Source organism: Heterocephalus glaber, unplaced genomic scaffold (assembly GCF_053883595.1).
Source record: "Heterocephalus glaber isolate CG9 unplaced genomic scaffold, H.glaber_assembly_v1.0 deba00001555, whole genome shotgun sequence".
Taxonomy (NCBI): domain Eukaryota; kingdom Metazoa; phylum Chordata; class Mammalia; order Rodentia; family Bathyergidae; genus Heterocephalus; species Heterocephalus glaber.
In genome coordinates this window covers 17,396,587-17,424,476 of record NW_028258346.1, presented here as the reverse complement: position 1 = coordinate 17,424,476, position 27,890 = coordinate 17,396,587, and the positions used below count along the sequence as shown (strand labels likewise).

At 49.1% G+C, this 27,890-nt stretch overlaps 1 protein-coding gene across 1 annotated transcript in view; it reads left to right on the top strand.

The window, feature by feature from the left end:
* The first annotated feature begins 2,432 nt into the window (after window positions 1-2,432).
* Enpp2 (ectonucleotide pyrophosphatase/phosphodiesterase 2) overlaps window positions 2,433-27,890 on the top strand; it is a 95,759-nt gene continuing 70,301 nt past the window's right edge. The window contains 3 exon segments of the mRNA XM_013074127.2: window positions 2,433-2,505; window positions 24,613-24,799; window positions 24,923-25,016. Of these exon segments, the coding sequence (XP_012929581.2) occupies window positions 24,767-24,799; window positions 24,923-25,016 (127 nt within the window). The 5' untranslated portion in view covers window positions 2,433-2,505; window positions 24,613-24,766.

Below are 27,890 nucleotides of genomic sequence, written 5' to 3'. Positions count from 1 at the left end.
CGGCTGTTCGTGCCCGCGCTCTGCCCGGTGCCCTTTTCTCTGTCGCCCTGCGGTCTCCCTCCACGACCTCATCCACTCCGAAGGCCCCGGCCACTCGGCGCCTCCCTTTTCCTAATGCCACATCTTCAGATCAGTTGCCTTCTCCGTCCTTGTTCCAGGCCCTCCTTCATCTCAACGGTGTTTCTAGTTGGCCAAGCCAGACTCCCAGCGTCGTCTTGGTGACTTCCGGTCTCGTTCAGGACAGCCAGGGGCCGAGTGGCGTCCACACCCACTTTTGTCCCCCTGCGGGATCAGCTCGTCTTCTAAAAATAAAACGTGGCCGTGCAGATAGATCCTGCTTGAACTGTTTCCAGTGGGTCTCCGATTTCCTCCCGGAAGAATACCTTTGGTGGGTCCGGGTTCCCCGCAGCAACCGGCCCTTCACCCTCCTTCCTCTTCGACCCCACGCGTCCGACTTTTGCACATTCCGCACACATGTCATGCAACGGCACGTGCGTTTGGGGCACAGTAAACTTGGTACCAAGTGGACTCCTCCCTGCACCCTTCCCGTCCGAATCGGACCTGACCTCTTGTTTTCTTTAAACACTTAGCTGAAAGCCACTTTTCCTTGGAAGCGGCCCAGAACATCTGCTCCTCCTCTCCCTTAGGCAAACCTCCCTGGGGCTTCCACGGTCTCCTTCTCATCACTCCTCCCTGTCGGCTCCTCCCTCCCTCGGGGTGTAGGCCTCTGGGCCCATAGCCGTGCTTTGGGGCCTTAGATCTTTTTGTCTTTGCGCCTTCAGAGCCTGGTGTGAGACTCCCTTGAGATGCTTCATGAAACCTTATGAATTCTGTGCATGCGCGTCACGTTCAAACATCAGGTTAGACGACAGAGGTACAAAAGTGCGCTGGGAAGTTATTTTACGGATGGCAAGGAGCGAAGAGCGCTGATTACCAGGAAAAGGCTGTCTTCCCTCCACTTAGGCAAAGGAGGAAGGGTGCACCTCCCGGGCGGGACAGAACCCTGCCAGGCTCCGGCCCTGCAGGCCTCACCCCGACCCTCGCCGCCCTGGGCTCTTCCTCCCTGCAGCGGTCTGCCAGACCTCGCCCCAGGCCTTGGGGCGCTGCAGGAAAAGCGCTTTTCGAAGACACAGGGAACCCCTCGGGGGGGCAGGAAGCTGGCAGGGACAGAGGGCCCGCAGGCCTTTCGGTGTTTCTTAGCCCCAGAGGCTGCGTCCAGGGCCCAGGCGATGACCGCGCTCCGCAGGCATTGCTGGGCTCAGCTGTGCTGGCCCGGCCCATCCAGACCCAGTGCGCTGAGAGAGACGCACCGTCCTCAGCGCACGTTTCTGGGCTCCCCGGGGCTCCCCTCCGCCCTCTGGAGTTGTTCCCACCTCCAGTTCAGAATCTCACATTCGAGGATTGACTAATTCAGTACCTGCCTGGGAAAGCCAGCGAGCAAATGAGATCCGGGCGGCGTCCTCAGCGCGCGCTCTCTCCCGAGGGTCCGGGCTCCTGAGTCCACCCGCGATCGCGGCTCTCAGTGGGCGTTTCACATATGTGTTAAAAAGCATAACACAGTGGAGCCCTTAACTAAAAGAAAGTATGTAAAAGAGGCTGGAGTGTGGAGAGCGGTGTTAGCCATAGAGGCTCCATGTTAAATCTTACCCTCCATTGTATAGAGCAAGGAGACTATGTTAGGAGGAACCGCGTCCTTGCCGAAGTAGATTGCCCTGGAACGTGATGAACGTTCTGTAACCCCGAGAAACAAGGAAGCCCATGAGGGTGGGGAATTCCCAAAGAACTAGACAACAAGGAAGCAGGTGTCTCTGGATAAGGGTCATGATGAACAACCGAACTCACCTGCTGTATAAAAGAGAGGAGAAAAATAAACTCGGGCGCTCGGTCTCTGGGAGGCTCCCGACTCTATCTCTGTGTCTTTCTTTTTCTTCATCCTCACTCCCCCATTCAGGTGCTGTTCGACAAGTGACGGCGGGCTCCGTCACTGGTGCAGGGCTGCGCCTCACGGACACGAATTCGAAACCCGGCTTTTAGGAGGCCCCAGGGCTCCACATTCTCTCTCTCTCTCTTCCCCCTCCCCCTCCCCCTCCCCTCCCCCCGCTCTCCCCTCCCCCTCCCCTCCCCCCTCCCCTCCCCTCCCCCCTCCCCTCCCCCCTCCCCTCCCCTCCCCCTCCCCCTCCTCCCGCTCTCCCCTCTCCCCTCTCCCCTCTCCCCTCTCCCCTCTCCCCTCCCCCCTCCTCCCGCTCTCCCCTCTCCCCTCTCCCCTCTCCCCTCTCCCCTCTCCCCTCTCCCCTCTCCTCTCTCTCTCTCTCAGCAAGGACGAAGGTGGGGGAGGGGCTCGCACCTTTTTTGGGGGGGGGGGCGGATTCGCAAACGCTTCCGCTTCCACGCGGCGACTGGGCTCTGTCCTCACTCCCAATTCCTGTTCACAGACACCGCGAGGCGTAAGAGGAAGATCACAGGAGCATGCAGAAGTCACCGGGATCGGGAGTCTAAAAGTCATCAGTAAGTCGTCCATTTGACCTTTTTATTTTTGGGGGATATGGACAGAGATGAGTATAAAATGTCTTAGACGTGGGTCTTAAAAGTAAATTGGGCATTGTTGGATATACGTGTAGGAGTGTGGGGGCGTGGCAGGAGAAAGGAGACAGAGAGGAGAGAGTGGGAGAAAGGAAAAGACCAGAGAAGTCCGGGGCGTGGTAGCTTCACGTTGTTTGGGCTTGGAGTTTAAACTGACAGTAGTCAATAGTGAGATGTTTCTTCTAAAATAGGCTTTATTAAAAAAGTTCTAGAGTGGAACATGGAAAAGGAGAGTCAACCCACTCTGTATTGTTCAGACAACTTCTCGAACAATTATGTCTAAGCCTGGGTGCCACGTATTAAGTTATCATCATCATCATCATCATTATGGCACCTACTATAGGACGACCACTGTGCTACATGCTGGAGACCAAAGTGCTGGAAGGGTAGACAGGATCTCACGGGTGACCACTGCAATAGACAGGGTGCTGGGTGAGGGACCAGGTGACTTTAGACTCGGGGGCATAGGTCCCAGCGGGAGCACTAAGAAGGGGAGTCCAGGTGAAGGGGGAACAGGATGAGCTCTCTGAAGGAACTGATCCTAAACTGAGATTCGGAGCTGAGTAGGCCTAAGTGAGGGGCAGGTGGTGCAGGGGAGGGTGCCACACTGAGGTGACATTACCTTCAGTAGGCTAAGGACAGGGGGCTGCTCAGGGACCCGGAAGAAGGCGTTCAGGGGACAGGGGACAAGAGAATGTGACTGCATGGGAGCAGGAGCTAGTGCTCCATGTGACGGGCTATCAGCAGTCCTCAGGAGCACGGGGAGCCAGGAAGGCTGTGAACGAGGCTGTGTCCAACCATTCTGGTTGCAGTATGGACCGTGGGCTGGAGGGGTGATGACGAGCATTGGAGAATCCACTTGGGAGGCTCTGTGGTCACATAAGCAAGGAAAAGTGGTGGCTCAACCAAGATGGTGTCAGGGAAGATGTTGGGAGTGAGTCGATTCAAAAGTGAATTAGAAGACAGAAGGGGATTAGTGACAAGCTGTAAGAATGCTGTGGGAAGTGGATGCTGGACATTTAATTGGCACAAGAGCTTCAGAGGGCCCTGATATTGGTCTTTACATCGCTGGTTCTACTGTGGAAGGGAGCTCAGCAGTGCGTTTCTCTGAGGTGGTGGCGTGGCCCAAATAGGTGGAGACGCAGGAGATACATTCCTGCTCAGTACGATGGAGGGTTTCCGAAGGTGTTCCAAGGCGATGAGTTCTTTGTTACAGAGAAATTTAACAAAAGCAGCTCTTGGAAGAGTTGGAGAGACGCAGCTATAGGGCTGGCCGGGCTGGAGGGCACTGACATTTCCTTTCAAGCCCAAGACTGTGCCTGAAGTCGAAGTTTCTGGCCCTCTGTCAGAGCTGCAGTGTCCTGCTCTCTTGGTGGCACTGGGTGCCTGTTGTGTCCCAGTAAGTAGCTCCTGTGGTTGAACAGGGATTACTTTTCAGTCCTGGGCATTGAACCCAGGCCCCTGTGTGAGCTAGATGATTGCTGAGCTCCTTTCCAGCCCCTGATCGTGAGATTCATGACCATTTCTCCCCCTCACTTAAGTTTCCTGCCTGATCCCCTGGCATCTTTATAGAAACCCCATTACTCACATGAAGCTGGCCATCACTCTTGGAGTAGTCATGCCACGAGAGGCGGCACTATGTTGCTGAGTACATAATTGTGTTTACACTGTTTGAACCTCCTCCTTAAATTATCAACTCCTAGAAATTCAATACTGAGAGCGGTGGAAAAGTGTATACTGTAGAAGGGTGAAAACTGCTTTGCTTCAGTTTTAGCTAAGTTTCAGAGATTATTTCAAAAGTTGCATTTGTATTATGTAAGTAATACATGCATTTTGTTGAAAAATAAATAAAAGAAAGTACAAAAAAGAAAGAAAAAATCAACCCCATGCGACTTGAGATAAACATATGCACATATAGGTGAATATCCCTCTTATACTCCTTAATGCATATGTGTGTTTTTTGTTTGGTACCAGGGATCGAACTCGGGACCTTGTACTTCCAAGGCAGGTGCCAGAACCACTGAGCTAGATCCCCAGCCCAATGTACATGTATTCTTAAAATTGGATTTAGACCTGCTTTTCTGGAACTTGTTTTTCTCTTGGCAGCATCCCAAGAGCATGGACCTATATGTTTATCTATTCTTCATGATCATAATTGTCAGTGGGGACAATTGCTTTCCATTCTATAGCTGCTTCATGATATTGTTAGAAAATTCCCATGGCTGGACATTAGGCTATTTCCACTTTTTTTTTTTTTTAAATGTTACAAGTAGTGCATGGCTACAGCCATGCATGTGCTCTGTGTGGGACATTGACAGTCCCCCAAATGGCCCCGCAGTGAAGGACTGCAGCAAGGATACTGAGTTGCCAAGGAAACGTGATTTCAAAGGTTTAATTATACTTTCAAAATGTCCCTTTTATTCTGTTGTATGTACAGCACTTATTCCGTATAAGATCCTACTTCTGTGTGTGCCTTTATAGACCTGTACATTGTTACCTGAATGTCACCAGATTTGGAAACGTGTGATTAACTTGTGGGCAAAGAGCTGATGGATAACTGATAAATCCATGACTCCAACAAAGACTGGAGTTGGAAATCTGACAACTTCAGGGTCTCTGTATCACTGTGAGATGAATTATTGTTGACAAGCTGGATATTAAGAGGGAAAATTTTGACGTGTGAGTTACAGAACAGAGATAGTGCTCTGCAAAGAGGCCTGCCTGGTGTCTTGGTGCTTGAGAAGGTATGAAGTGAGCCACTGTTTGCCATCCTGATTGCAACTGGGAGAGTCTCCTGTGTGGAGCGGATGTTTGCATCGGAGGAGAGGCAAGCCACGCTGGGAAACGCTGTCCATCCAACCAGCCACTTTCGAGGAGCGGATGGAAGGGGTGCTGCGGCTTGGGTTGACCTCTCTTCCTCTTCGAAATTCATGTGTTGAAGTTGTAACCTCAGAACGCGGCCTTATGTGGAGATAGGATCTTCTCAGAGACCGTCAGATGAAACAGGCCACCTGGGCCACACCCATGCGGCCGGTGTCTGTATGAAGAGGGGTTTGGATGAGAGGCGCACGAAGCGTGAAGACAAAGGGGAAACGGCTGTCAGCAAGCCAAGGGTGGAGGCAGCAGACAAACAAACCCGCCCAACACCTTGACCTTGGACCTCTCCCCTTCCGACTGTGAAGCAGGGCATTTCCCCTGGTCAAAGCCCAGTCTTCGGAACTTTGATGGCAGCCAGATGACCTTGTCCTGCCTTGGCGTAATCCATGGCTTGGCTTCATCTGCTCACACTCAGACATTATCTTATTCTCATCGCCAGAGCTCCCACTGCGGCTCCTGGGAACATGAGGTGACCGTGCTTTGCAGGCCACACTTTGCAAAGTGTTTGCATATCTGTGACCTCCTTCCACCCCGACCAAAGTGTGTGAGCTGAGAATCATCATCGTCTCTGTTCCGGCGACGGGAGGGGAGGTCGGAGAGTTGCAGCGCATTGTTGAGATGCCCAGTTGGGAAGTGGTAGAGCTGAACACCAGATACTTTTCCTGAAAGCTTGATGAATGGAGCTGTCCCCCGAAGTTTGGAAGGACGCACGGATTACATCCTGCAGAGTGGCGCTCGCCTTTACATAACCCCAGACGGCCTCATGGGTCCACGTGTGGGGAGATCTTGAACCCTGACAGCACCTATTCCACTCACCTGTCCACGATCAAATATTTACCAGGACCTCGACTTAGGCCTCTCTATTTATGTACACAGCATATTTCTTCTGCACTCAGAAGCTCTGTTTACTCACGAAAATGGGCTTCCCCTGCGCACTGTTTGATTACTGACAAATTCGGTGGCGAGACTTTGGACACGTTGGATAGCACTGAGTTTTTCCGTCATTAATACCGTTCAGATATTAAGGCAACACGGTGACACGAGGGGTGCCTAACATTTTCCTGGAAGCTACTTGACTTAATTCAATGGGGACAAATGTGAGATTATTGCACCTTTTTCCTCGGGTGACCCAAGCCTGCTGTTGGCATCTGAGACTGCAGTGCTCTGCGAAGTCTCAGCGTCTCCGTGGCTTTTACCCAGGGGAGTTATTAGTTTTGAACCTTGGAGATAATTCCATAAGTATGAAATTCTTTTACTGCCCAAAAGAACAAAATGTTGCTTGTGTTGGATTATGTGCTAAAAAAAGCAAAAAAACCCTAGTGGTCCCTAAATTGTAGAACCACAGTGAGTGACACAGGTATTATCGTCAGATTTAGCAAAAACAAGAAAAACAAAATAACAGTAACAACAACAAAACCCCAAGTACCCCAGTTAAATTTCAGTTTAAACAATGAATGCTTTTCTTTTTAGTACAAATACTTGTCCGATATTAAAAATATTAAACAAAGTTGTATCTAACAATTCTGTAAGAAAATCCTGGGAGTGGAGTCTTGGTAACTTTTTCATAATTAAAAAATCTGTGAAAATTATGCATTTACTTAAGAAAGACTTCAGAGAATAATGACAGTGCTGAATTTCTTTGATTTTTATTGGGATTTTTTTTCATTTTTGAGCCCTGTTGAAAAACACTGGTCCTTTCACACTGGACCCACAGAAAGTGTACCCCACTTTCGGTGACCCCTCTCCCGGGTCCTGCAAAGCCCTTACGTCATCTCGTGTAATCCTCCTAAACAAGTGCTGGCCACTGTGACATCTGCAGGCTAAATCCAGTCCCACTCATTGTTTTTGTTTGTTTTGTGGAATGTGGGTCAAAATTTTATTTCACACTTGCAAGACGAAGAACAGCAAAAGGAAAAAGCTATTTCCCAAAAGTGTTTTAGGCAAGCGCTCTTTTAGAAATGCAAAGTGGATCACGTAGACAATAGAAAATGGATCAGTAAGATCTCGCTCTCCGTCAGCTGCCGGGATGTGGTTGTCTGAACACAGGGCTGGGCTGAGGGACTCCGACCAGCGGGCCATGGGAAGGAGGCTTCCTGTCTCTAGACAGACGCTGCCGCTGCTGCCTCTGCTGTGGGGACCACACTTTGAGAACTAGTGCTCTAGACCCAAAGCTGTCTGCCTGTCTGTTTTTGCAGTTTATTTTACTATTTATTTAGGTGACAAATGCGAGATTTCATGCGTATGGCGTTTCGGAATGTGCATATTTCTGGAATGACTTAAAACAAGCTAATTAACAAAGCGATCACCTCACATCCTCATCATCTGGAGGAGAACATTTAGACGTCTGCATTCAGCAGTTTTCAAGTCTACAGTGCTCGAGCCCCTCCTCTTCACCGGATGTCGTTGCACTGCACCGTAACCCTGCAGAGCTCCTTCATCTCACTGAAGCATCGTGTTGTTCGCGTACGCAGCCCTGGGAGTCACCCTTCCACTCTCCTGAGCTCAGTTTCTTTATATTCCACAGATCAGTGAGATTGTGCAATATCCAGCTCTCTGTATCAGCTTATTTCACTAAGCATAATTTTCTTCAGTTTCATCCAAGTTACTGCAATTGACAAGATTTCCCTTTTAAAGGCTGAATAGTATTCCACTGTGTGTGTAAACCACGTTTTCTTTACCACTGTCGAGTGCTGGTGTTATGGTTTATATCTAATGTCCCCCCAAAAGCCACAGAGCTGGGGCTTTTGGGAGGTGATTCATTCCTGGGGTGTGGGACTCACCAGTGGATTAACCCACTTCTGTAATTTGTCTCTTCCCTTTGTCAGTGAGTTTATAGCTGGCTGGTGGTGGGCTCTGGTCAGACAGGAGTCCCTGGGGCCCAGCCTGGAAGGGCTGCCTCTTTCCTCCTCCTCCTCCTTCCTTTGCTCACTCACTACCTCCTGCAGCCGCACCAAGAGCTGCCCCTCTGCCAGGCCGCCCTGCCTTGGAGCCAGCTATGGACTGAAACCTCTATAAACTGTGAGCCAAAGTAAACCTGTCCTCTTTTAAGTCATGGGTGTCGGGTAAGGGTTTCCGTGCTGAGCAAGTAGCTAGGACAGATGGACACGTAGGAGGACCCCGCGTCTGGGCTGTTGTGAGTAATGCTGCAGGGACTGTGAGGACGAATGTTTGCCTTCGACCTTCTGGTTTCACTTCCTCTGGGCAAACACCCAGTAGCGGGGTTTCTGGATCAGCTCGGTCTGCCTTTAATTCTTCACGGACCCCGTACTGGTTTCCCCAGTGGCTCCCCATTTCTATTCTCACCCACAGCCTACAGGGCTCCCTTCCCATGGCCTGTCCAACCCTCTGTTCTCTTTTGGATGACACTGTTCCACTGGGTGTCAGGGCCCAGGTCCTTGTGACTTCACTTTCCATTTCCCCGATGAGCAACACAGAACATCTCCTCTTACGCTGTTGGTCTTTGGGAAATTGCCCTTTGCCCATCTCAAAATCGGGGTATCTGTTTTTTATGCTATGGAACTGAGTTCTTTACACATTTTGGACATTTGCACCCTGTCAGATGTATGTCTTGCGAGTGTTTCTGTGAACATTCCTGGGGTTGTCTCTTTCCTTGGTTAATGATTTCCTTTGCTGTGCAGCTCCCACCTGTTTTGGTAAAGAAGATTGTAGTGAAACAGCTACTCCCTGTTTATTTCTGTGGAATCTGTGACAGCTTTGACAGGGCAGCAGCAGGTGAGTCATTGTGACTAGATCCCTGTACCGATCTCCACGTCTGCAATGTTTACTTTCTGGCCTTTTACAGAAAATGTGTTACATCGTGCAGAACCACCTGTTGGTGGATTTACTGCTATTCCCACTTTAAGAATGAATGAAAGGGAGGCTGGACGACGTCAAGCAGCCTTTGAAGGGCTTCAGCAGGTTTGAGACACCTGAGCACAGTCTGCTGAATTCCAGATCTTCTTCGTGATGCCCTGACCTGAAGGGCGATTGTTCCCTGCGTTTGTTCTCAGTGGGTTTCGCGGCAGGGAGGCGGATTGGTAATTTCTGCTTAATCCCAACCACCTCAGAGACAAGACTGGGTGCGCTGTGTGTGCCCAAGAGCTTGGACTATGGCGCCACATGGCCGGGTCCTGGCTTTAGTGCTGAATTCTCGGGCCAACCTTCCAGATAATACAAGTGCTGGTTTGCCTGATTAAGTGAGGCTGTGTCTAAAAGGGAATTACAAGAGTGGCTGCAGTCCACGAGACATTGGTACTTTTTGCAGACAACTCTTACTTCAAAGCGGTCTGTGAGTAGGCACAGGCGTGTGGCAGATTTGCTGCTCACAGCAACTCCTGCAGGGGCCCTCGGTGCCTCGGCCCAGAGCCCACAGCGCAGTGGCCCCCACTGTCAGGTAACAGTAAAGAAGCCGCTCTTCCTCTTCTTCCTCCTGCTCCTTCTTTTGTGATGTGGGGACTGAACCCAGGCCCTCCCACTGAGATATGTCCCCAGTGCTCCTCATTTTTTATTTTGAGACATGGTCTCGTGAAGTCACTAGCTTGCCCAGGCTGGGCTCAAACTTGCGATCCTCCTGCTTCAGCCTCCTGAGTGGTGGGATGACAGGGTGTGCACCACCACGCCTGGCTCTAGAAATTTCTTTCAAAGGAGGTAAATTAAGTGCCCCATAGCATGGTGCACTACGGCAAGCTGGGCTGCGGTTGGACAGACCTGACTTTGAAGGACAACTCTGTCCCAGGCTAGGCGTGTAAACTTGGCAAGTTTCTTAAACTTCTGAGAGCCTCTGTGAGACAAGGGAGCTTGGCAGGATCGCTGAGAGAATTCGGCGTGGGCATTTCGGTGCAGTGTCTGGTTCATCCCAGGTGCTCGGTGGGTGACAGCCATTGCCCCAGGAGGGAGGCCCCTGTGGGTATTCGCAGTTTCCCAGGAGAAGCTGAAGGTCCCCACAGAGATCACATGACTGGGAGCCTCCGAGGCGTGGTTCTGGCCAAGCTGGAGTCCAGGGTTTGGCTCTCAAGTTGCGTAGCATCACTCCTGAGAACCCAGGAGCTCAGCTGCCCTTGTGCATCCTCCTGCCCAGTCCTCTGGTGGCGACTGGAGGTCACTGGCTGCGGCCTGCGGTGGCCGACCATTCAGGGGGTGAAGAGCAGCCCAGGCAGCTCATCCCCTGCCATCCTGGTCAGCCCGGCCAGCGGACTTGGTGAAGGCGATTTCTCTCGGCTTTTCCTAGCCCAGCCTGAGTAGTCCCTGAGTTGGCACAGACTGAGTTGTGTGTGCCGCTCACACACCTGTCTACACCCACCAGGTGTTTCCTCCAGGACACGAAGTGGGAAGAACAGGTGTGCACAGGGCTTCAAATTGGTCACCTTCCCGGTCACCGGGACTCTGGGAAGAGCTGGAAGGCATGGGGTGCCAGATCCCCGGAGTGAGCGGGTGAAGATGCAGCTTTCTGATGGACGGCGCTCAGCAGACGGCCCTGAAACAGGACTCCAGAGCCACTGCAGAGTGGCAAGAACGGCGGGAACAGTGAGTTCAAAGTGAGGGGGAGGATTCTGAGGGAGATTTGTGCAATGTCTTTTACTGTAGTGAATTTAAAAATGCAAATGCACACCGCAGTCTTTGGACAGACCTTGTGCGAAGGGCTCTTTGCTGGTCTTTGTAGCGAAGGAAATCAGCCCCTTGAGAGGTTTAGGCTGAGGAGAGCAGTGTCTGGCTAGTGAGGCCCTGGGCCGTGCACCCACTCTCCTCTTCCTCTGCATTTAACCCCTGCAGGAGTCCTGACTGGCTGCTTGAACAATGATTGCAATTCAGTCTTTTTGTAAGAAAACTTGTTTCACTGCCCAGCAGCACCGATTGCGAGAGATTTCTGTTTTGTTTTTTTTTCTTTTTTTTTTTTTTTTTGGTACGGGGGATCGAACTTGGGTCCTTGAGCTCTCGAGCCAGGCGGCAGAACCACTGAGCTAAATCCCCAGACTGTTTTTCTTTTTTTGAGACAGGGTTTTGCTATGTGGTTCAGGTTGGCCTTGAACTCACTGTGTAGCCCAGGCTGTCCTGAACGCGTAGTGACCCTCCTGCCTCAGCCTCCCATGAGGCTCTCACCACCATACCCAGCGAAATCTCCTCTTGTGAGTTAACACTTTGAGTTTTGCCTGAAGAAGGGTCCACAAGAAAATGTGTCCATCTCCTGTTGTTCTTTGATCTTTGAGTGTTGAAGACAGCTGGCTCCCCCTCTCCCTCTGTAGAACACAACCGAGCTGCACATCCACATGGGTGCTCACGCCGCACCAGGGCCCAGACAGCAGAGCGAGTCGTTCCAGTCACATGATCCCCGATTCACACCCACCCCCTGCCGTGCCTCCTCTCACATCATCACTTGAGCCAAAACAGTGGCTGGGAGGCCCTGCTGAGCTAGCACCCAACGGCGGCTTCTTTGAGGCTGACTCACTCCCTGCACATGGCCCCTGCCCTCCCGATACCCCAGCCCTCCGATCCCAGGGCCTTTGCACTCGCTATGCCTCCCAAGAGCCATTCAGCTCCTGACTCACTCTGACCAGTTTCAGACTAAACACTAGCCCTTGGGAGAGCCTTTGTTGCTACCTGATTGGGTGCAGCTCCTCCCATCACTTCCCAGTTCTCCGGGTCATTTACCAGCTTCCTAACATATCTTCTCCTGCTGAAATACAAGACCCACAGGGCAGAAGTTACAGCCCCAGTGCCTGACACATATCAGGCGCTCAATGGGAGTTTGAGTGAACACAGGAATAAGTGAATGAATGCACGACTGGGTGACAGGGAGCCCTTGACACCCTGGTCAAGGGCCTTTCAATGCTCTTAGCTTTTGAATGAGCCCCAAACGAGACACTCAGAGGTGTCCACTCTCCAGCAGAGTCCAGACAGGGCCAAGCTGCTGGGTACTCTGTGTGCAGAGCTGGGAAGGAATCCTCCAGTACAGAAGCCAGCGAGGTCGCTTAGAAAGTGCTCAGCTCCAGCTCCTGTGGGGCTTGCAGATAACAAAGTCTACCAGGTTTCTTTTACAAAAATTATTGTGAGTGCTGATCTCCCCCATGTGAGCTTGTACACCTGAATTTTGTGCTCTATTTCAAGAGGATTCTCCCAGGGAGAGCTTTTTTTTTTGATACCGGGGATCGAACTTGGGACCTTGTGCTTGCGAGGCAGGTGGCAGAACCACTGAGCTAAATCCCTGGCCCTGGAGAGTGTGTTTTTTAAGCTCTCGATTTCAACCTGTCAGGTGGGTGCATTTGGAGTCCTGACTTAGTCCATGACCCTTAGCTGTAGTCCCTGGAACACTGAGCTCAGAACACACCGTGTGGTTAGGTCGGGAGGATGCTGCCCCCAGGGATGGATTAGTGCCCCTAGGAGAGAGACCCCCGAGAGGCTCGGCCCTTCTGGAATTTGAGGTTACAGCCAGAACACAGCTGTGTCTTTTGCTTCCTGTTCTTCTGAGAAGAAGCAGGGAAAGCATCGGGTACCGAGTCTGCTCGCACACCCCTCTGGGGCCACTCGGCCTCCAGATCCGTGAGAAATCAATTCTGTTGGACACAAGCCACCCAGTTGATGGTATTTTGTTACAGCAGCCACAGCGGGCTGATACACTTCCTCTCTGGGTGGAAGCGTCTGCGCCTCCGTGCTGCTGTGTGGAGGAGGGCTTGGAAGTGCAGGCTCTCCTGAGCCGTGGCCAGTTCGCGGCTAGGTGCTCTCTGCATCCGAACTACGCAGCTCTCTACAGCCCAGCGTTCCAGAGTGCGGGCAACTGCGTGACAGGGACCAGCACCTTCTCTGTGCTTAGGAATGCAGAAATGACATGGGGCGGGGGGGCCCATTCGAGCCACTTTCTCATTATCGACATCCTGTTCTTTTGGTGCAGGACAGAGGGTGGTGGAGGACAGAGGGTGATGTGTGGCTTCTGCCATCTTCAGGACCGGGAAACATTATCCAGACGCAGCAATATTATGAGATTCTTTGTGCTCGACAGACGCCAGGTTTCTCACCCAGTTGTTCAGTTCCTTTCCATTTTGGACCCTGCCAGTTTTTAAATTCTCATGGGGACAATGTGGGGAGGACATGAACTCCCCTGCTTACTAGGAACTGGGATGTGGGCCAGGCTTCTGGTGCCGCCCAGGCGTGAGCGTGTTTGTGGCAGTGGCGGCACAGTGGATGTTTCGCGAATATTAGTGGCCAGGCGCAGGCCTTACCGGGTAGGATCGGCTCTGTGCCAGGGCTGGCGCCACGCGTATTCCTCTTCCTTCCACCTGCTCTGAAAATTTTGAGGTTTTGCTCCTGGCACTTCACCTGCCTACTTGTCTGGCTAACAAAACCCCTCTGTAATGGGATGTCTGTTGCAGGTGAGAAGCATGTTCTGTGACTCCACATGTGCAAGGCCTTTCCATTTCACTGACTGCAAAGTGGGAGAGTAAATGAGCCTTCATCTCTCTAACTCACGGCCTGGGATATTTTTTGTTTGTTCATTGTTTTTTTTTGGTACCAGGGATCGAACTCAGGTCCTTGCGCTTGCGCAGCAGGAGACGAAACCACTGAGCTACATCCTCGGCCTGTTTGTTGTTTTTAAAAACTTACTCTCCAAATGCAAGATATCATTTTTCTTAATTTCCCCTAAACTCTGCTTAGAGTTTTTGCTCTTAAGAGTCAAAATCTGTAGGCAAGACCTAAGTTCTTTTCTAAGCTGTTATATTTGAAAGTAAAAGGAAAAAGAAATAAATTATAGAAAATAGGATCAAGATGCAGTATGTATATGTGCTAACTCCTGACAATGGACATATTTATTATGTATCACAAACATATAGTAATGAAAAAGAGAAAAATAAAATCAAACGGAAAGAAATAAAAGTAAAAATGCCCAGTGGAAGTGGTATGGGGGCCTGACCCTTCCCGGGGTCATCTTCCTTTTGGGGGGTGGCGTTCATCCCACAGCAACAGGACAGAGAGGAGCACACCCCACTCTGGCGCCTCACCCCTCTGTACCTGGGCCACGGGATCCCTGGGCCACTCTGGAGGTGACTTTGAACTCAAGGCTGGGACACTGAAGATCGAGGCTAATGGGTAATTTTCGGTGGATCCAGATGTTTTGAAATTTGCCCCTGTGGGCAAAATCTCACTGGCTCTCCTTTTCAAAATAGCAGCTTGGGGGCTGGGGATTTAGCTCAGTGGTTCTGACGCCTGCCTCAAAATAGGAGCTTGGGCCGGGGACGTAGCTCAGTGGTGCCGCACCTGCCTGGCAAGTGCAAGGTCCTGAGTTTGACCCCTGGTACCCTAAAAAACAAAGAAAACAAAACAAAACAAAAATAGCAGCTTTATTGCGATTTCACTTATGTATCCTAAAATTCACTCTGTCAACTTTAGTGGGTTTTGATATGTTCACAGAGGTGTGTAAAGGTCACAGTGATATAACTTTAGAATAGTTCGTCAGCCCCAAACAAAAGCATGCCTCGATGTTTCCTCTATGCGGAATCATACAACGCGTGGCTTTCCTAACTGGCTTTTCCCTTTGCATGGTGTTTTCACAGTTCATCCACACTGGGGCGTTTTCAGGATTCATCCTTTGTCTTGCCGAGTCCTTTTCCACTGTATGGACACAGCTCGCTTTGCCCATTCATCAGTAAAAGCTGCAATGCTCCTCTGAACATTCATTCTTGTGTGGAAGTCTGATTCTCGGGCAGAATTACTGGATCAGACAGACAGCCCTGTGTTTATTGTTTTGAGGAACTGTCACAGTGTTTTCCATGATGGCTGTACCATCTTACACAGCGATGCAGGAAGGCACCAGGTCCCCACATTTTTCCTGTTCTCCATTTTTTTTGCTTTTTGGTACTGGGGATCAAACTCGGGTCCTTGCACTTGCGCAGCAGGAGGCGAAACCACTGAGCTAAATCTCCAGCCCCCCACCCAGTTCTCCGTTTTTTAAATTAACCATCCCAGTGGGTACAAAGAGGTAACTGGTAGTTTTGATTTGCACTTCTGCAGTGACTGGTAATGTTGAACACCTTTCATATGCCTTTTGTCCATTTGTTTGTCTTCTTTGGAAAAGGATGTGTTCTAGTTCTTTGAGCATTTAAAAAATTTGGTTAAATGTCTCTTTATGGACAAGTTGTAAGAGTGCTTCATATATTGTGAAGATTAGGTTCTTATTCTATACATGATCTGAAAATTTTTTTTTTGCATTTTTCACTTTCTTGTCACCTTGACAATAATGTCCTGTAGTCAAGGAGCAGGATGATATCTTTCCATTTATTTTGGTTAATATATATATATATATATATATATATATATATATTTATTGGTACTGGAGATTGAACTCAGGACCATGCACTTGTGAGGTGTGGCACCACTGAGCTAAATCCCTGGCCCTAGGTTTTAATATATTTTAATGAATCTCTCTAGTTTGCAGCATGCAAATGCAACTCTTATTTTGTTTCATTGATTCCTAAGCATTTTAAACTTTTTGATATTATTCCAAATGCATTTTTTTTTCTTCATTTCACTTTAGCTTGTCCACCCTTAAGGCACTGAATGACAACTGACTTTATATATTGCAAGCAACCTTCTGGAATTCATTGATGAGGCCCAGTAGATTTCTGATGAGTTGATTCGGATTTTCTGTGTACAAAATCATATCGTCTGTCAACACAGTAGTTTTATTTCTTCCTTTCTGATTTGGATGCTATTTACTTATTTATCCGCCTTTGGCTTTGGCTGAAGGCGCAGTGTGGGACTGAAGTGGCAAGAGCAGCCGTCCTTGCCTTGCTCCCGTTCCTAGGCGGAAATCATTCAGTCCTTGCCCCTGGGCCTGGAGGTGTTAGGCCGAGCCTGCTGTGAGGCCTCACGGCAGAGGAAGTTCCAGCCCAGGATTCCAGAGCTGGCTCCGCGAGGGTCATTTTCTCTGGAGATTGGAGAGAGAGGAGGGGGTTTGCAACCTTACTAATTTTGATATCATCTCCGTAAGTATAATTTAATCGCCACAATAAAGGGACTCCCCAAAAATCCGTATTACTGCTGGGCACCTATTTGATGGCCAGGCCTTAGTGAGCTGCAGAGAACACAGTTGCTGCAGGCTGGACCTTACTCTCCTGCGACTGGGCTAACTCCACAGGCTTCTGCCCCTTGTTAAACATTTAATTTAGGGCTGGGGGTTTAGCTCAGTGGTTTCGCCGCCTCCCTTGCAAGTGCAAGGTCCAGAGTTCGATCCCTGGTACCAAAACAACAACAACAACAAGAAGACATTTAAACTAATATTTGTGTGCTTTCTGTGTGTTAAGCCCAGAGCTACTAGCTTAACATACATTGTATAATTTTCTCTTCATGTCAGTCAGTCCTGTGTGATAAGATCTATTTTTTCGGAAACCCATATTTTAGAGAAGTTAAACCTCATGCTTGTAAGTAGAAGGCAATAAATAAGTCTGTTGGACTCTGGAATGCAAACTCTTTTCTTTAATTTTTGTTTTTTGTGAGACAGGATCTTACTATCTAGTTTAGGCTGGCCTTGAACTTGCAGTGATCCTCCTGCCTCAGCCTCCCTAAACGCTGAGATTACAGGCATGCACCACCACACCTGGCAAGAAGGCAGACTCTTAGCCTTCTTCTCACCTTGTCTGTTCTTCCTGCTCTCTGGGAACTCGGGCCTTTCTCACTGAGGCAGTAGGGCCTCAACAATAACAGCAGAAGAAAGCCAGGGACTCTGGAGAAAGGATCAGGTGCCTTGCGCGGACTCGGTCTGGGGCTCTTGGAGTGAGCACGGTGCCCAGGGTTGGAGGCGCAGTGGGCGAAGCCTGGGCGTGGGGGCCTTGGAGGGAGAGTTCGTCACCCCGACAGTCAGGGCCGCTGTTGGCGAGGGGCGCGGGGTACGAGATCTCCAGGAGTGGTTCGCGCTCCCTGCTCCTGCGCGCTGGTGGCGGAGCGGAGCAGCTCAGGCGAGACCCGGCCCCGCCGCCGCAGGACAGGAGGCGCAGTTCCATTTCCGACTTTGGCCCTCATTTTAAGTTTATTTGATTAATCGACCTACTGTGAAACCATTAGGTCTTGGTTGTTGGCAAGTCTTAGGCAGTTACTGCATTTTACCGGCAGTCTGAATCAATTGTTCCAAGTACCCCTTAATAACCAAACTATCAGTGAGTCCAGTGTAGAATTTTATAGTACCAAACGTCAAGCCTGACTGTGAATTTTGTTCTGCATCTTAAGTAAATTTATGATAGTGTTCTCAAGCTGCCAACAGAATACGTGTACTTTTGTGAACTATGAATTTTCTAATTAAATTTTACATGTTATAACATGATTTTTACATGAATGATACTTTGTTTAAACTATCAAATGTCAATATTTTACTACAGATTTATTATAAAATGCACATTATCACTAATGAACATTGATTTTAAAAATCAAATTAGCTTTAGTTGGATATTATTTTTTACAAATAAAAATAGACTTGTATAAAGGCTAAAAAGGAAAGAAAGAAAGAAAACAGTCTGAATGCTTGACAGAGGGCTGAGTTGATCCACTCGCCTTGCTTTACCGTGAAGCAATGTGGAGCTGACTCGGCCCAGCTCCTTAGCCACAGCGGAACTGCAGCTTAGGGTTCTTGGCGCCGAGTATTCATTCAACAAACATTATCATCTCCCTGTTCCATCGCAGGCCGGCTGAGGCTCAGGGAGAACTGGTCTCTGCGTCTGAGGACAGCGCAAGGGGCGGAGCTGCCCGGGGAGGGGCTGAGGCAATGGGAGCCAGGGAGGCTTCACAGCCTGGGACCTGACTCGAATTTTCCCAGATGTGCCGGGTTCTCAGGGAGAGTCAGGTCGAGGGCATGCCGGGATAGGACAGGGCGACGGGCTCTGCCGAGGGACGGAGTGTAAGAGCAAATACTTCACTAATTAAGGAAAGTGCCATTCACTGAGTGTTATCCTTCGTCTGGCCCTGTGCTGGTTGATGTCCATGGATTATCCCAGGCAATCCGCTCTGGAATCCTGGAAGGATACAGAGGCGCGACCTGAGCCTGGAGGTGGAGAAGCAGTTTGGCAGGAGGGTTCATGGCTGAACAGTGGCAGCGTGGGGTTTGAGTCCGAGAGCTTAGTTCTGGATTTCAGGTGCTAGGTGCTGTGCTAAGCGGTTTGGACTTTAGCCCCTTGGTCCCGGAGCCTCAAGTCTGCAACAGAACCCACCGTGCCCTTGCTAGAACACAGGCTGTGGGCCACACCTCAGCGTTTCCGATCCAGGTGGTGTGAGCCAGGCTCCAAGGGTATCTACCTATTTATCAATCGGTCTATCAGCTATCTATCTATCCTCTGTCTATCATCTATGGTCTATAGTTATCCATCCATCCATCAATCTATCCATCCACTGTCTATCTACAGTGTACTTGAGTTATGAACTCAATTCATTCGAGAGGGCTGGCTGTAACTCAAGTTGGTCAATTGAAGGCCCAGGCTCCTCTATACAGCCTTCAAAGTCTCTCTCCTGTACACAGGCAGATCTCAGTCTCCTTAGAGAGACACTGGCCCAGGATCTCTCAGTTAATCCCACACAGGAAAGGATGTTGGAATGTTTCTTCCAGAACTCTTTAAGGGTTAAATCTGTACCTGAGACCATCTGGAAGCACAAGTGGCTGGCATTCAGGTCATAACTCAATAGTTTGGTTGTAAGTTAAAACTACAATTCTGGTCTTAACCCAAGTTGTTCATATGTCAGGCTGGTCATAACTCAAGGATCCACTGTGTCTATCCATTATCTAGCCATCCATCCATCCATTTATTATCTATCCATCCATCCATCCATCCATCCATCATCTATCCATCCACCCATTATCTATCCATCCATCCATCATCTATCTATCCATTTATCCATTACCTATCTATCTATTAGTATCAGGGTTTGAACCCAGGGCCTTGAGCCTGCTAGCAAGTGCTGTACCATTGAGATTCACCCCTGGCCCTTAAAAATTTTTATTTTGGGACAGAGTTTTGCGAAGTTGCCCAAGCTGGCCTCAAACTTGTGGTCTTCATGCTTCAGCCTCCATAGTAGTTGGGATTACAGGCGTGTACCACCACACTCAGCTAGGCACACACATCTTCTAAGACAGACGGTTCTAACCTTGTTGGTCTGGGGACCCTGCTTTGACAACTGTTACGTCAGGGAGCCACTGAAAGACTTCTAAATGTGGGAGGAAAGCCATCTGACTCAAGTTTTAGTCAGGACTGTTTGGTAATGAACAGGTAGGACTGCGATGGGGGGCAGAGTGCAAATGGGAGGAACAATTCTGAGAGGGCTTCCACGTGTGGTCTAGATGAAGAGGGATGAAGGGATCGAAGGAAAACCATCAGCTAAGAAGGTAGTTTAGGGTACTGGCAGGCCTCAGCAAGTCCTGCAGATGATGGCAATGGGTATGTTTAGTAACTTACATCTGTAGACGTGGTGTGGGATGAGAAGCAAGAGAGGAGAGGATTGCAGGAGAGTGAAAGTGGTTTTAAGGTTGCCACAGCGAGAGATGAAGTCAGAGGGTGAGCTGGTTGTGAGGGGCCCTCCTGTGGCATAGCAGAGGCCTGCGCCGGTTTAGAAGCCTGGCGTTCACACCCGGTTCAGCTGCTCCTTTCACCAACTCAGAAGCTTCAACCTTCGGACCCGTTTCTTCAGGCAGCAGTGGCTCAGCCTCGCCTGGAGCGGGCAGTGCTGAAATTGTCAGCTCTGTGGCGAAGCGGCTGGTGGAGCAGCGTCCCTGTCCCTCGTTATCTGCCTGCCCGTGAGTTCATGCAGGGCAGGAGACCAATCTCCCCAGACCTCTTTCCACCTGCAGATTTCACAGCAGCTGAAATGAAATAGTTAAACCGAGTTTTTAACGTTCTGTTATCAGCGAAAGAAGAAAGCTGGGTTATTTCCTGGGGCGTAATGCTTTTCAAAATCTCAGTTATAAAAAAAAGTCCCTTTTCTGTGGAAAGTCCCGTGTAACCTAGGCTAATTAACTACCCCAGTGTCTTTAAAACCATTGACAAATGGTTTAGAAGTGCTAGCCATATCCCTTATTTCAACTATTTAATTCTAGGGTGTTAGCAAGTAGATGCGCATCTCTCTGTTTTTCTGATAATCCAAGTGAAACACAGAAACCGACGTCACCGAGCGCGTACTGAGTGTTCCCTGGGATGGCCCGGTCAGTCCCTCCTCAGGCATCATGCGGACGCCCTGCCGCCCGGCACCTCCTTTCTCCTTTGCTAGGGTAAGGAACAAGCCTTCTTCTTAACTCTCCCGCTTGCCTTTCTCTGCATCACCTCTATGGACTCCTCTGTCCAAGCCGCCACCCTTTGTCTGGATTACTGCCATGGCTTCCACACGGATCTTCTTGATTTCCTCCCATTCATATTCATAATGTAGAGATGAATGCTCTGAAATTGGATCAAACCTTTCCCTTCCTAAGAGGACCACGGGAACCAGGTGACTGGCTCCTAACTTCCGTTCTGCCTGCGAGTCAGACTGCTGTCTTTCCGGGTCAGGGCAGTGCTGGGCCCCACCTTGCGCTGTGTTCAGCTCCCTGTGGGACCACTCATACCCAGGGCAGTGCTCACACCTGGTAGGAGCAGGTGAGCGTCTATCTGGGCTGTGAACAAATGAAGCCGAGTAGAAGGCAGAGATGGTTCCCGTGTGGGATTCATGCTTAGATTCCACTGGAAAAGTTTGTAAGTTAAAGTCACTGAAAGATGTGACGGGTCGATTTCAACTTGCAATTATTCAATAACTAATCTAACAAGTCCTGTTTGCATTTGAATAGAAGTATCCCATCCCTCCACTGGAGAATCCCTGGAACCGTACACAACCCTAAAATCTGTTTCTGTGGCTCGGTTTTTATACACCTCTGCAGTGTGGTCTTGTGTTCCTCCAGCAGCTATCGGAAGCTTCTGCTGGACTCAGATCCATAAGTCCCATTTGCGAAGACTGTTGTCCAGTTTTTATTTGGAGTTTTCCAATAATCCTCGCCGGCAACAGAATTTTAAAAGGAGGCTTAGCGTTTTAATGGAATAAGAAGGCTCCCCGTGGGGACCGCCCTCTTGCCTTTGGAGTGCCTGCGCTGTCCTGAAGGTGGCGTGGTCAGCCTTTGTCTAACATCACCTGCCATCCTGCAACTCTTCCCGGAACAGAGCTAAGCCAAGTCAAGTCGTGTCGATTCCGCATAATGAGAAGCAAGGTGTAGTTAAAGCTTTAATCAGTTCACGAGAGTTTCGTAATTACTGCTGGGAGCGAGAATGGCACCCCTCAATCAGACATCTTCCAGGTCACACTGTGAGCCTTGAGTCGTCTTATCTCACTCAGAGCTTGGGAACAAGGATTCATAGAATCATCTCATGAAAAGATGGCCTGTGCATTTGTATAAATACAACTACTGTGTTGCAATTAAGCAATGCGCACAGCTGCTGTTTTGTACCCTCCACAAAGTAAATAAAATCCTACTCTCCTGCTTAGAGTTTGGAGATGATTCCCCTGGAGCAGCAGCCATGGTTGTCATTACGAGATCTCAACCCAAAGTCCAATTACTAGTGAGTACTGTTAATAATACAGTACGGTGGCATTCAGAATTAGGCCAAACACTCGAACGTGCAGGGCACATGTAAATTAGTTCAGAACAACTTATTCGAATGCTCTATCTCTTTGCCCGTGCGACTGGCATTGGCGTAGTCTGTAGTGCCAGGCTTTCCTGGCCCCTGCATCTCTCTCTCCTCACCCCTGAGACTGAATGGCAAGACTGCGCCGGGCAGGGCACAGACACCAGCATTTTAAACAAGGCCCCCGGGGAGGTCCCAGTGCTTGGTAAAGTTCGCCAACCGCAGAGTGACTTTCAGGACTGTGACTGTTGGAAGATTTGTGTACAGTTCTGGGGCAGTGCCTTCTGGAGTATGGCTGGGAGGAAAAGCCTTGCTGCAAGCTGAGTTTCCAGTCTGTCCTGCCCTTTCTTGTTTCCTGAGCCTGCTCTCTGAGCTGCAGACACCACGGCAGGTGAACGATCTTAACTGGTTTTCTTAGAAAAGATTTTGCATTAGATTCCAGTCATGGTAGTTGAATTTCCCAGGCTGCTGTATGCTTTCCTGGGCCTTTTGGGTTTCTTAGGTTTAGATAGCGAGCAGTTATTTTATCTTATTCATTCTTTTAGTTTATTAGTCCACGTGTGCAGTACATAATGACCGCGTTCCTTGTGGGAAGAGAGTGCACGTGCATAACACATCTTCATTCCCTTGTCACCCCTCCCCCATCCGCACATCCCTCGAGCCCAGGGATGCAAGCCATAATTTAGTTTTGCAGTTGATTTGATGCTTGAGGTAGGGATTTTAGTTTTCCTTCTGACAGTGATTTATAATGATAATCTTGTAGTACAATCCCGTCTGGCTGTGGCTAGATGCTGCTTGTGTGTGATGTATGTGTAAGTCCTGGATGCATGGTGACCTGGTAGAGGGCTTCACAGAAACTGGGGCCTGACTCAGTCCTTTTGGATCATCGTAACAAGCTCAGGACCGAGCTGAGTACTGCTTGGCCTCCGTGCTGCTCTGCATGTCAATAAAATGAAAAATCAGGTGATGTTCAGCTTCTGAGCTTTACCTTTCCTGTGCAGAAATGTCACCACCTCCAGGCTGGGTTTCTGTAGCCCACTGTCAGGCGAAGGGTAAAGGCCTTGACTTTCTGGAGCCCCTCGGGGCACCGGGAAAGGGGAGCTGGGTGTTTGGAGCGCACAGCTCATCAGGAGACCGCCAGATGCCTTCATGTTTCCCTTTCTGATTTCCGGCTTGCCCCAAGATAGCAGGCTTGCATCTTGAAACTGAACATAAACAGTACAAGCATCTCACATAGGGTTAACCACTTTCCTTAGCCTTGCTACACACACAGCCCAAATCAGTTCAGTATGGCATATGGACTACAGCAAGAGACTTGCGTAGAAAAATTCACAAGCCTGCCGTTGGTACAAGACTGCAAAACTAACAGGAGTCTAGAAAGCCGACTTCAAGTTTGGCAGCGGATTTTTTTGTTTTCAGTTTGCTCTTACTAAATTCTAGAATCTAACGAAACCCAGGCTCTCCCTGCAACCCACCATAAACGAGTTCCTGCATTGTGCTATCGCGTTTTATCTGAGCAAAGCCACTGCCCCGTTACAAATTTGCTGCGTGATAAATCTGTGTCTGTTTGTGTACACACATGCGCTGTGCAAGAGACAGTCACCGGCCTGGCTTGGGAAGCCCAAGCCAAACCTCCCCTCGTCTGAATCCTAAAGAAACACAATGTTTAAACAGTTCTTGGAGTCAGAGGCCTCAATTTCTCCTCTAAAAGTGCTGTGGTTGACAAATTGCTTAGTAAAGAAACCTAAACACAGTAGCCTGAAAAGACACAGGAGCTGGATGATAATTCAACTGGGAAATAACTAGAGAAACATTTCTTTAAATCTGAATTCTTGTGGCCATGGAAACTTCTATCCTACATTCACTTACTGATAAAGTTTCCTTTTCCTTTATCTCTTATCCCCCAAAGCCCCCCAAACAAGCTGAGTTTGGCTAGGAATGGGTAGAGAATGAACTTATTTTGTCTTTCTTCATAGAGCAGAGGACTCTATGCTGCTCAGCTGGCATCCCCAGGTTTTTGATAAAAGTTACTTCTCTAAAATATAACAACAACGTGGAGGAAAGAATACTATCTCTGTGAGTTGCAATTTGGGGAGATTTCATCGTGAGAAACCTGTGAGCAATCAGAATGTGGTCCTAGGGACAGAGTCGTTCAGCATGCCAGAAAAATAAATACATGGGAAAGACAGGGAAAGTTACTAGCATTGTAAATTATAAAACTCCTTGTTTCAAGAAGTAGAACGGTGAGTTTGAGGACATTGGAAAAGTGTGGTGTAGACCTTCCGAGCTGATGGCTGCTAGAACGCTCTGCGAAGCCCTGTTTCATTTTTATCGGATGAAATACATTTGGTTTCTTTCCTGACAAACCGTGGTTCTGTGCGGGAAGCAGAAGGAACAGCACTGTTATTGGCCGGGCTGCAGCAGGGACCTCCGGTTGCCAGAGGAGACCACATGAAAGTGGCCGAGGGGAGGGACGGTCAGGGGGCGGGCCGGAGCGGAGCGGGAGGCCTCAAGCCTCTGGTGCTCAGAGCTGCAATTTGTGAATGCACAGTGATGAAATCGAGCTCCGGGCAAATCAGAGGAGCCTGTCAACTTCCCAGGTGGGACTGCCCCGGGTTACCAGACTGAACTCGGAGCCCCAGGCAGAGCAGCCCGCGAGCGAGCGGAAGGCAGCGGCAGGCAGCGGGCTTTCCAAGAACCTGGGCATGGCTGGAGGAGGCGCCGCGCGGCCGTGCCAGGTAGGAGAAGGATGCGAGGGCAGGCGGGGAGCCTCCCAGCCTCTCTCCGTGCCCCCGGGAAGGGGTTTTGCAAGCGGTGGGATTGGGGCCGCGGTGTTTGACACCTCCGTCTCTGTCCCGCAGGCCTTATCCCTGTTCACCTTTGCGGTCCTCTGCTTAGGGGCCACAGTGAGCCGCACGAAGAGGGCAGAAGAATGGGATGAAAGCTCCCTGTCAGGTAAGCGGAGGAGCCGTTTGCATCTTCAGCTATTTTAAAATACCATGCACTAGGTGATCACTGCAAACTCCTGGAGAAATTATCTTTAAGATAACTTGGCAGCGTAACCCATTTAGTCCTAGATTTCTCTGGGATAAAACCAACTACATATACCATGCGGGTGAAAGAAGATGGCTTTTACATTCGAGCACATTTCTGATTGCTTCATAATAAACTGTCCCTTGAAATCTTTGAACTCAGAAGTTTATAGGTGTGGAGTTGCCCTTGAAGCTCTGTCCCTAACCAAGGCGAGGACAGACTTGGGGAGAACAGGTGTGAGTTTCCTATCAGAGAGATACGAATCTGATTTGTTGTCCTGTGATGAGGATGCAGTGTTTGCTATCAGAAAGCTTTGACATGGGAAAAGCGGGAATGGAAGTAACCAAGGCAGTGAGCTGTTTTTGTGAAAGCTCGGACATTTAGAACTTTCAGAATTACCTAGAGTAGAAAAGATACAAGAGAGGAGGTAGATACAGCTTCGGCAGCTGGTGGGGCTGGTCTGCACTGACTGTGTTCTTTTGGCGTAAAGAGCTTCACACCGGGCTTACCCAGGAGAGCCGAAAGGGGAGAGTTTCCGTGCACAGAACGCTGCTCCTCGGCCAGGTGGGGCTCATTATGAAGGGGCTCATTGTGTGCAGTGGGGCTTCACTGGCCCAGGCTTGAGCAATGAGTTGGTTAATTTCCTGGACATCAGAGCTGCTGATGCTTATAGAAATAAAATTTTTTATTTGAAGCAATGGATACTCTAGGGGGCAATATTTTCTTGACTTTCCCTATCATCCGGGGCGTCTGCCTTCCTTTGCGTTTTGCCTTCCTCCGAATTTCGTGATCCGACTTCTGTGAAGGATGGTCACCTGTCTTTCCTTAGCCAGCATGGACTTTTATTAACATCCTGGTTAGGGTCCATGCATCGCTGGAAGAGGAAATCTTCCTCACACCGAGTGAGTTACCTTTGAATCGTGCCCAGGAGGTCTAAAGAAAAAGAGTAGCGGGTGAGTGAATTGATTTGGGTGAACAGTGAAAAAAGAGATCATAAAACTGTGGCCCCAGGAGCCAAATGGGCGAAATGGGCTGTCCTGGGTTGTGTGTGGATGTCCCCGGGCTGGAGGAGAATGCTGTTTTTATTGGTAGCAAATGCTCTCTTCAAAGGCCTCTTTCTCACTCCTGCTGATGCCACTGGGGCTGACAGACAGGGGACCAGGCAGCCACTTGACCCCAACTGCAGATTCTCCCCAAGATATCCCACAAGGAACTTTCTCTTGCTGTTTCATCTTTGTAGATTACTTTGGCTGAAAGTGATATTGAAGGAATTACATGCCATTTTCTTTCCTTTTGTTTTTTCTTCTTGTGATACTGGAGATTGAACTCAGGGCCTCTGTATTAAGCTGAATTCCCAACCCCTTTTTAAATTTTGAGACAGGGTTTTCAGTAAGTTGCCCAGGCTGGCCTTGAACTTTCCATCCTCCTGCCTCAGCCTCCCAAGTAGCTGGGACTACAGGTGTGTGCCCCTGTGCCCAGTTTAAATGCTGTTTTCTTGATGTGTGCATAAGGTCAAGTCACCCATTGTTTTCAAAATTAGTTCTTTACCGGAAAGAGTCAGGAAAGGCTTAGCCTGGATGCCCTGGTCTGTGGTCTTGGGAAAATCTCTCGTCACTCTGAGGTATATGATGGATCTTTTCTAACTTTCCTTCTGGATAAGAAATAGAGTTCCCAATTCTTTCCATTCTGCTGCACTGCCTTTTTAGTTTGTGTGTTCTCTATGGAGAAACCGGAGAAGTAGAGATTGAATTGACTAATCTTTAAGAAGATGTATATAACAAATGACTTCCACATGTTATTAGAGGTGGCTGGAAGAACTGGTGAACAAATGTCACATCTGGAATAGTGGCAGAGTCTACTTTATAATCTGTAAATTAGACAGTCTTTAATACAGGCATTTGCTCCTTGTATTGTTTAATTACTATTTTATGCTTTTAGGATGTCATCTACAACAGTCTTTTAAACATCTACCTTCAGGAAGCTTGGTCTCGGGTATGGTATAGTTCAAGTCTGATGTGCAGGGCTTTGGTTACATCTGCACACTTTTTATTTTAAATTTTTCTTTTGATGTCACTCACCTGCTGTTTAGATACTGTAGTTGATTTCTCCTGAGAAAAGGCCACATACATCCTTTGGAAACTTGGAGAAAGTATAGGGAACAGAGTTTCTATGACTTTTTAGATGCTACACATGGCTGGAAAAAATACCTTTCAAACACTACGTGTGATTGTTGCTCTGTTGACAAATCCTCCCTGTGCGGGCACTGGGTGAGCTTTTATGTATGTATGAGAATAAGGCACTGGGAGGAGAAGCACATGCTTGTTTTCAACAGCTCTTTTGAGTTTTAAAGAAATCTTGTGCCACTCAGTGCATGAGGCCAGCTTCAGGCGGGCCAGAGCACGGTGCACCCTTCCAAAGCATGTGGCCTCTTGCCCCGGAGCTGTAACTCAGGGGTTCCCACAGTGGTGGGCACGTCTGTGTGCAGGCCTGCTCTTCCTGCTGTACTCTGGACCCACACGTGGGTGTCAAGGCTGCGGCAGTGCAAACAAACTCATAATTAATTAACTAGCACTCTGGTGGCTGGACTCATTGTTAGACCTAGTGATTTATTGGTGGTAGTAATGGAATAGGATTTCTTCTACCAGTTCATTAGAAAAAATCCTATGGATTTCTCAGGAGGAATGACACAAGCAGAGGGAATTATGTGCTCTTTGGGGGTACAAATAATGGACATTTAGGTAAATGTGATGAAAGCAGTCAATTCTCAAAGAAAACCTAAGTAACAGTCAAAGTGGG